The sequence below is a fragment of the Durio zibethinus genome, chromosome 4 (assembly GCF_047325235.1).
Source record: "Durio zibethinus cultivar Kanyao isolate XHJ-2024 chromosome 4, ASM4732523v1, whole genome shotgun sequence".
NCBI classification, from domain to species: Eukaryota; Viridiplantae; Streptophyta; class Magnoliopsida; order Malvales; family Malvaceae; genus Durio; species Durio zibethinus.
This window is the reverse complement of record NC_143165.1, coordinates 15,773,814-15,783,459: the sequence shown is the minus strand read 5'-3', so window position 1 is coordinate 15,783,459 and position 9,646 is coordinate 15,773,814. Positions and strand designations below refer to the sequence as shown.

Here is a 9,646-nt window from a genome sequence, read left to right as displayed (position 1 = left end):
ACTACATTTTTTATACAATTCTAATCACCATGGATGAAAATAAAATATTCTATCTAAATTAAAAAAATAATTCGTTAAAAATTTTAATTATTTTTAAAGTTTTATTATATGAAAAATAAAAATACTTTATTTTATAATCTAAATAAATGAAGATAATAAAAATAAAAATAAAATAAATCTTACTACCCAAAATATGCTTATTACCGACAGAATTTTAACAACAAAATATTTTTATCAATAATTATTGATGAAATGAAAAAAATGAAACTATTGATTTATTTCTAACGGAATACTGATGGATTAGCAATAAAAATTATTGATAGAATTTATTCTTAAGCTAATTCATTGATAAATCTCTGATGTGATTAAAAAATTTTGGTGTCAAACTTGTCGACGAAATTTTTCGTCATTTACAAATGCCTTATTGACGAAATAATTTCATCCATATATGATTTTTATGAAAAAATTAAATAAAAAATAAATCTAAAAAATTAATAAATAATTTTTTTTTATTATTTTTAAATTAATTTTGAAATACTGACGGAGTATTCGTCAGTATTAATTAAAGATAAAATCCTAAAACTCTTAACATTTCATCTCCCTTCATCTCTACGCGACCTCAAGCCTCCATTGGACAGCCACCCCTTTTCTCCATCCTCAGTTCCTCACCTCTACTAGCTTTCCTCCTCCATCGTTCATCCAATTATCAAGGCAGAAAGATTGAGCAACATAGCGTCAAGGATCAAGGGAGGAAACAAAACTTTTTTTTTTTTGTTAATGTATAGAATTTAATATTTGTATTTGCATTTATATTGTATTCATTAGGTAATTGCACGAAGCTAATGTTTTCGTAGTCAATATTGTTTTAGTCTTATGAAATGGTCCAATCTTGATTGTTCTTCTTGATTAGGAGCAAGATTAGAGGAAGAGTTGCAAAGGGAGAGAGATAAGAAAATAGCTATAGAGCAGGACTTAACCCATTTCAAGAACCTATATTTCTAGGGCTATAATTGATGAAAAAGTAGCCAATGGCTTACCTCAGATTTATCTAGTGCACCACAAATTTAACAACTATTGTTGTTCTTATGTATATTTTTTGTGTTTTCATTTAGTTAGAATTTATAAATAAATTTGTAAAATGTTATTATAATCTATTGTCATTGGATGCACTTTTTGGCTCCGATTGAGCTTGCGATGTTTCCTAGGCTTATTGCAACCCATTCATATACCCAACCAGACCTGGGAGGTGATAACCATGACCCCAATCCCAAAGGTTTAGCTGTGTTATGTTAGTCTGTGTTATGTTAGTCATTGATAGGTTTACTAAGTATGGACATTTCCTGGCTGTATCTCATCCTTTCTCTGCATTAGAGGTAGCAAAGTTATATCTAGGCCACATTTACAAACTTCATGGTGCACAAAAACAATCATATCCGACGGGACAGGGTTTTCACCAGCTCAGTATAACAGGAAGCTACTAGGAACCAATGTATAGCTTAGCACAACCTATCACCGTGAGACAGATGGTCAAACAGAGAGGTTAAACCAATGTCTTGAACAGTATTTGAAATGCGTGTGTTTCTTAAAACCAAAATCACGGTCACAGTTTTTGTCCCTAGCTGAATGATGGTATGATACCACTCATCATACTGCCTTGAAAATGACACCTTTCCAGCCTTTAATGGTTATATACCTCAAGTATTTTCATGGGATGCTAGCAATTATGCAAAAATTTCCACTGTTGAGGAGTTACTCAAAGAAAGGGAGAAGTTGAGCAAGTTATTGGTTGACCAACTTGATAAGGCTCAGCAACGAATGAAGTATTATGTTGATAAAAGAACGGAAAAGGAATTTCAGATTGGTGATGAAGTTTACTTAAAACTTCAACCATACAGGAAAATTTCATTGGCATTAAGGAAGAATATGAAGCTTGCTTCGAGGTATTATAGACCTTATTCAATTATTGTAAAGATTAGTAAAGTGGCTTATAGATTACAGTTACCCCTTATTCAAAATTACACTCTGTGTTTAATGTTAGTCTCCTAAAAAAAGATTGGGTGGGTGAAGAGGGTCAACATAGCACTTGATAAAAGAATGATAAAGAGAAACAACAGGGCAGTTACTCAGTTATTGATTAAATGGTGTAATTTGGGTCCTGAACATACTACATGAGAGGATTATGCGGTGTTTCAAAGTGAGGATAATGTGATGTTATCATTGAGTTGCAGGAATGATGAATGATAATAGTAGGTTGAAAGATAAAAAGGCCTAGATTATAAAGGAATTTGCTTGCAGAATGGAAATGAAGTCACAGGAGAAAACAAATTAGGATGCTGGTAAGCTGTCACGTAACGACTTTGATTATCAATCAGTTGGTTATCAATTAGTCATGTGATAGTAGATAGTGAAATACTGGAAATAGTAAGAAAAGTTGTGGGAATATTAGGAATAATAGGAATAATTGTGCGATTGTCTTGCAATAGTGGGAATGCTGAGAATGACTTATAAACTTGCAAGTGTTATGAATGAAAATTATCACTGAATTCTCTTTCAATTTTTTTTTCCTCAACTCATATTCTACTCTTGGTCTAATCTCTCTCTTTCATCACTATTCACAAGACCAAGGACGCAGCGTTAGCAAGCTTAGAGCTTCAAATCCTCGAACGAATATAAAGCTCGAGCTCTTCACCTGCCTCAAAACGCTGAATCTCTGTCTTTTCTCCTCTCAATAACGATGATGCTATTACCGATGTCAACGCTCGCCTCTCAACATTCTATGATTCAACAGTGTCAATGACTTCTTTTTCAAGAGATTCCCCTCCGAGTACTACGATTGGCCCCTCGAGTCCCGTCGTGTTCATCATCTCTGCAAAATCATCATTTTGGTTTGTCTTTTTACTATCTTACATTAATTGATAATTGATCAATTTAATCACATGTTAATACTTTTTTTGTTTTGATTAGGCATGGGTTTTAATTAAATTACGAGTGCGAGAAAGTGGATTTACGTGAATTTGTTTAATTACTTGAAATTTGCTTGCCATTAGTTTAACTTATATCATTAGATTCAATTAATTAGCGATAAATATGAGATTGCAGAATCTATTAAGGAGTGCGTGTAGAATTAAAAGTTTTAAATTCATCTAAAGTAGCAAGGCGATTCATTTTAGTTGTTTTTTTTAATATAAAATGGATATATTACATAACGATGCCTAACTACAGAATTGAAGAAACATTATTTGAAGTAGTGTAGCAACTAATGTGAGAACGTTGAGGTTGGTTGCGTCAGAATATGTTTATGCAAAATAATAAGTGAAGGTGGAAAAGGTTAGTTTGTTTTAGTTAGGGAGGAGAAAGACAAATGCCTATTTGTCATCTTGTAAGAATGGTTGATACTAATGAAGCTTGATATTCTTAACCAAAGAGTTAGTGGTTGACATGTCATATTGCTTGCCTGCGATTATAATGTGAAATAGAGCCAAAAAATACTTGTGATGGACATGTGTGAAGTACCAATGGTATGTTTTTAACCTTTTGATAAGTTTTGCTATCATCATCAACAGCATATAAATTTGTGTCATTGTAGGTCATTATATCATTATTTGGTATACAAAGCTGCATGAACTCTCGTCTGCCTGCCGTTGATTGCTTATGTGCTTTTGCACTAAAAACTAAGTTGTTTTCGGGTTTGATATTGGTGAGGAATCTTTTAATGATGGGGTTTTTTAAAGTTGCAACATGTGCTTTGTTTCCTTTTAAGCAATTGGATTTGTTAATAGATTTGATTGTTTTGGAATTTCTCTAGATCTTCCACTTTGATAATTATTCTTAAACTAAATAAATGTTTGTGAGAATTGAAACTGGCATTTGAAGTTCTTAAGCATTTTGTTATTAATTATCTTTTGAAGTCCATGAACATTGATTTTTCTGTTCTGAAAGTGGTAGTATATACCAGCACTTGTAAACTAGATACATAACAGAACTAGCTACTTGAGTGGGAAAGAGAAAGACTAAAAAATTTAGGAAACAAGGGATTGTTTTCTTTTACATTTCCTCCTGTCTCTGTTAACTAGCTAGCGTATGTCAGCATCTGCACTACTTAAAACTTTGTCTTAGCTTAAGGATTGATTGGCCTCCAAAATAAGTGAACAACAAGAATAACACTGTTACAGCAGAAGATTTGTCTCTGCAGACCACACTTCAGTTCCTCTTATAATCAGCAGAAACACAAAGTAAAAGATTTCCTTTAGGCTTAATCAAAGCTTTGCAGCTGCAGAACTCCAATTTCCACTCTGCTGCATTCTTTGCTCTGCTATATGACCAACTTAATAGCATAAACTCAGCCTTGAAAAGAAGCATAACCAAGTTTTTCGAGGGGCGAAATTAGCAACTAAGCTTGAGAATCACGGTGCTTCCGTTAATGACACTCTTTGGAGCGCTTTTTTTCTTGATCAAAGACCCAAACCTTATCAAACAGGTATCCTTCTATCTTTTATTCTTTCTCTTTCCTTCTCTCTGAGCTTTGATAGAAATATGTGCATTGGTGTTTTGCTAATGAATCCATGCATGTGAAAAGGGAAACAGAAAACGAAGTTTGTGGTAGTTGGGATTTTGTACAATAATACGGTATAAAAGACGGTCTATCATTTAAAACATGGTTTTAGAATTTTGATCAATGTGGACAAATTCAAATATGCATGTTCATCTTGAGTACCAGAAGGCTAGTGTAGATATCTTGGTTACTTCATTTTACCCGGTTTGTTAATTATTATTATTATTATTATTATTTTGTTTTTGTATTTGTATTTGTATTTGTTAATTAATGTTTTCAGGTTGAACCAAAGGAATTGATTTATTAGGCTAAATGGCTAATGAATGATCTACCCTTTATCTGTTCTTTTAATTGCCTTTGATTTTAATAGATAATACGGTTCTTATGCAAAAACTAGTCCTAAGGAATTTCTAGCTAGCCATAGATGGGTTATATGTACATCTTGGATGTGGCAAGCATCTTAAAGGTGATTATTAGGAGAGATATTAACTGTATGCTTCCTTTTTCCATTGTAATAATTGAGCCTCTTTCTCATATGCCTCTCATTGGGAGCGAACTATCCTAATTTCTTCATTTTTTAGTACGAGGGAACATGGAAAATGAAATTTTAATGAAAAATATTCTGATGAAAAATCCGAGTAAATGATTATTAACAATGTTTTATCAGTCTAACACATTTGTCAAATTCAAAATTTTCGATGTCATTTTATAGTAATAAGACTTCAATAATATATATATATATATATATATCCAACCGTTTTCCCCTTTAATTATATGAACATAATCATATCGATTTCTCTTCTTTTATAGGTATATAATTTTATTCTATGATCTAAGAAAAAGGTCTACTTTAATTAATTTAGTTGGAAATTTATACTGATATTTTTTTATACGAGATTTAGATGATGAAATTGACAATAAACTTCGAAGTGAAAATGTTTTTTCTTTAATTAATATGAAGTGAATTCTTTTACTACCTTTTAATTGTTGTAAAGATTCAAATTCCATATATATAATCTATTATACATAGATATATTCAAGGGTCGATTTACTCGTCTAAATTCAAAGGTTCGTTCAAGTTTTGATGGGGTTTAAACAAAATATTAAAATTTGTTTAAAGGATTTGAGTATAATTTTTATGTTCTTTTTAAATTTGGGCCAAGTTTTAAACAAAATATTTAAAATATGAGTTTGGTTTGGTTTAAATTCAAATAAATATAAATTTTTTATTTTTATATATGTGAACTATATATAAATTAATTTACATATATATAAATTAAAAATAAAAATATATATTTTATTAAGCTTAATTTTTATTTTTATATATAATTTATTTTAAATTTTTATAAATATGTGAATTGAATATAATTTTATTAAAATTAATTTAATAATTTTAAAAAAAATTTTATTGTATAAGTTAAAATTAATAGATGGATTTATAATTTATTTTTTTATTTGGGTAGAGTTTGGAAAAATTTTGAAGGTCAAAATTTGGGAATGAATTTGGGTAAACATTTAAACTATTAATATCAAATATAACTCCAGTTTGAACCTAGCTTGGCTCAATCCATGAACCCCTCTAATTATAAGATATGCATAATCCTTTCTTAGTTATTAGATTAAATAAAAATATAATTAATTTTTTTTAAAACACCAAAAATAGTATTTATAATTTTACAAAAACATAAAAATTAGTGGCATTATGATATTTAAAAATTTTAATTATTTTTTTAATTACTGATGTTATTTTTACTTAAAATTTGAAATAAAATATTTTTTATTTTGTCATATAATAAAAAAAAAAACAAAAATAAATGAGATTCTTAATAGAATATCTTTTACTGTGGATGGAATATTTTATTTTGATCCACATTGACTAAAATTGCATAAAAATTTAAGGTCAAATTATGGTGGAGGTTCTTGTATTTAACCAAAATTTGAAATTTAATCATCACATTGTAATACATAGAAATTTAATTTTCATATTATTTTGATTTAATAATTTTAGTTCTATCATTAATTTTATCAAATATTTATCGCTAGAAATGCTAAAATAGCAATTGACTTGATTACATGAGTATTGACTTTGTTGATATAATAATTGACTTTGCTGACGTGATAATTTGAATAAACGATATCAATTGTCAAATTATTAAAATAATTTCTATACTTTCACGAAATTTGAATTTTAGTTTTTATAATATAATTTATAAATTTTTCATTCTCATATGAGTCAAATTCGATAATGTTGGTCTAATTACTAATAAAAATTATTTTTTATTTTCTTTAAAAATTCATATTTTAATTTTTTAAACAAACTAAATTTTCAAAATTTTTAGAAATTTTTTCATATTTTTTAAAATATTAAACTATATATTTTTTAATATTTTTAGTTAAAAAATAAAAAAAAATTTACCTTAAAATCAGATTTTATTTTTTCAAAAAATTAATATTTTTTTATAGAAATTTTTTAGATTTTTTGAAATATTAAATTTATATTTTTAAATATAATTTTTTTAAATTTTCATTTTTGTTTTTTTTTAAATTTTAACATTTTTATTTAATCAAAATTTTTTATTTTCTTGTTTTTATTTTTTGGAAATTTCATAAAATTTTCTATAATTTTTTAATTTTTATGTTTTTTTTTTAAAATTTTTATATTTTTAAAAAAGAGTTTATAAATTTAAAAAATTTTCTACATGTTTTTTATATTATTCAAGTGAATAATAAATCAGAATCAGAAACTCTTTGTATTTCGTTATTACTCTATTTTACCTTATATTTTTATATTTTTATATTTAACTACAAATATATCAAAACAGAATAAATTATAATAACTTATGTTTTCTTTATTATTTATTTATTTTTCATTTAAATATAAAAAATAGAGAAAATTTATAAAAAAAATAAAATAATAAAAAATGCAAAAAAGTTTATAAAAAATCAAAAAATATATTTTGATTAAATAAAATGTTAAAATTTGAAAAAAAATATAAAATCTTTCATAAAATGAATCTTGTTTAAGAAATTTTAAAATATTGAAAAAATAAGTTTAATATTTTAATAAATTTAAAATATTTTAAAAATAAAATCTAATTCAAAAAAATTAAAATATTTAAAAAATATTAAATTTAACTTTTTTTAAAATATGAAAATCTCTAAAAAATGCAAAATATTGATTATTTAAAAAAATGAAAAAATTATTTTTATTATTAATTAAACTAGTATTATCAAATTCAACTTATGAGAACAAGATTTTTACAAATTATACTAAAGGTTTAAAGTTTAACTTTTGTGTGAATATATGAATCATTTGCATAATTTGATAACTAATTTTTTTTATCTAAGTTACCATGTCAACAAAGTTAATATTTATATTATCAAGTCAATTATCACATTAGCATTTTTAGCAATAAAAATTTAACAGAGTTAGTGATTGAACTAAAATTATCAAATTAAAAAAGTATGAGAACTAATTTTGTATGAATTACATTATATGAACTAAATTTTAAATTTTAACAAAGTGTAGGGATCTCTAACAAAATTTGACCAAAATATAGTAAGATGATAAAATTATATAAAAGACAAGTAGAATGATAAATATGGAACCCAAAATCTAGTTAGTACAATGGTAAAATTGACCTTTTCTCTAAAATTAAATAATCAAATAAACTAACTAATAAATTAAAATATCACTAGAACAAAACCCACAATAATAAAACTTGAATCTAAAATTTAAAACATCCTTCTAACCACTAAACCAATACTTAGTTGACACAAGTAGCACATTTTTAGTTTTTGGGCCAACGCATATTTTTTAGATAAAATTTTAAACAATTTCGTGTGTTCTTTGAATTGTCTGTCTAATCATGAGTCTAATGCCATCCATCAGAAAAAAAAAATAATAAAACACATCATTTTGAAGTTTTTACTCTGCAACTGCAAGTGCTAGTGCAAGGTCTCCATTCATAATTTTTGCCTGAAGTGCCAGTGCACTCTGCAACTGCATGTGCTGTGCATGGTCTCCAATGCGGCGACGTCCATAGCAGTGTTGGTGTCACGGCCTGTAACATTCGTAACTGGAAATGCCAAGAAGCTGGAGGAAGTGAAAGAAATCTTGGGCCAATTCCATCACTTTTCAGTCCCTCAAGCTTGGTCGTACTCTGTTTCCCCTCTCTACATCTCCTCAATATTTTCAGTCTTTTTTGCTTTCAATTAATTAAAATATTCTACTCTTTAAATATTCTTTTCCTTTTTAATTGTTTAGTGCCTGAACTGCTGAACTGCAGGGTGTTGTTGCTGCAAGATACATGTCTTTGTTTCAATGCCCTACAGGGTCTTCCAGGTATATATCACTCTTATTATATTTTTATTTTTTTTCTGAATTTTTTCTTGGATTTTAGTTAATGACTTTTTATTGGTCAACTATTTGCAGGGCCATGCATGTATGCTCTATTTCATTCTTGCTAAATTCAAAGGTGTAACCCTTATTCTCACTTCCATTTGATAAAAACTTGGTTCGGAATTAGAATTGGAAAGAATTGACCAAAATGAATAGTATTGAAATGCAAAACATTTTTTTATGTGTGCTGCTTTTTTATTTAATTTTTTATAAAGGAAATTATAACATGAAAATAGAAAAAAAGATTGAAGGTATTTGAAATTTAAACTCTATAAATCTATTGGATGTCATCTACTGAGCTAAGCTCCAAGTCCTATGATGCTGCTATTTTGATATTTGGAGAACTGAACCTATTGAGTTAATGATTATTCCATAAGCATGATGTCTTGTTAGGCTTACTTGGAAAAGTAAGTGGCTAACCCTTTTGAATAGATTCTTTGCACGTTCAGCCAGCTTCTGCTACGAGCTTTTATACCATCAATTGATTCCTTTTAGTTTTTTTTTTTTTTTTTTTTGAGGGTTTTGTTCAAATCAATTTGAATATATTCTTTGCACGTTCAAATCACTTTGAATTCCCAAATGCCCTTTATGCACAAGAAAGATCATTGTTGCTACAGTGGAGGTTCATTGTATTAGTATAATCCCTTGCTGAAAAGAGGGAATGGTAACTGATCTCAATTGTAATAGTCCAT

General features: G+C 27.5%; 1 protein-coding gene across 6 annotated transcripts; it reads left to right on the top strand.

The window, feature by feature from the left end:
* The first annotated feature begins 575 nt into the window (after positions 1 to 575).
* LOC111288102 (inosine triphosphate pyrophosphatase-like) lies at positions 576 to 9,136 on the top strand. 6 transcript variants are annotated; one of them, XM_089759776.1, is made up of 6 exons: positions 576 to 1,940; positions 2,620 to 2,885; positions 3,587 to 4,477; positions 8,538 to 8,707; positions 8,842 to 8,897; positions 8,988 to 9,136. In XM_089759776.1, exons 3-6 carry the CDS (start codon positions 4,421 to 4,423, stop codon positions 9,020 to 9,022), a joined length of 318 nt encoding a protein of 105 aa, XP_089615902.1. In that variant the 5' UTR covers positions 576 to 1,940; positions 2,620 to 2,885; positions 3,587 to 4,420; the 3' UTR covers positions 9,023 to 9,136. The 6 variants fall into 6 exon arrangements, 5 of the variants coding, with proteins under 5 accessions (XP_089615902.1, XP_089615904.1, XP_022734600.2 ...); XR_016341639.1 differs by lacking the exon at positions 576 to 1,940 and having other exon boundaries at positions 1,949 to 2,885; positions 8,499 to 8,707; XM_089759778.1 differs by lacking the exon at positions 576 to 1,940 and having other exon boundaries at positions 1,949 to 2,885; positions 4,277 to 4,477.
* The last annotated feature ends 510 nt before the right edge of the window (positions 9,137 to 9,646 follow it).

What these genes read in the sequence shown, in the direction of transcription:
- LOC111288102 (XM_089759776.1), top strand. Translation starts at nt 4,421, where the DNA reads ATGACACTCTTTGGAGCGCTTTTTTTCTTGATCAAAGACCCAAACCTT. An exon ending in TTTTCAGTCCCTCAAGCTTG is followed by an intron (nt 8,708 to 8,841) that starts GTCGTACTCTGT and finishes GCTGAACTGCAG; the next exon opens with GGTGTTGTTGCTGCAAGATA. An exon ending in TGCCCTACAGGGTCTTCCAG is followed by an intron (nt 8,898 to 8,987) that starts GTATATATCACT and finishes AACTATTTGCAG; the next exon opens with GGCCATGCATGTATGCTCTA.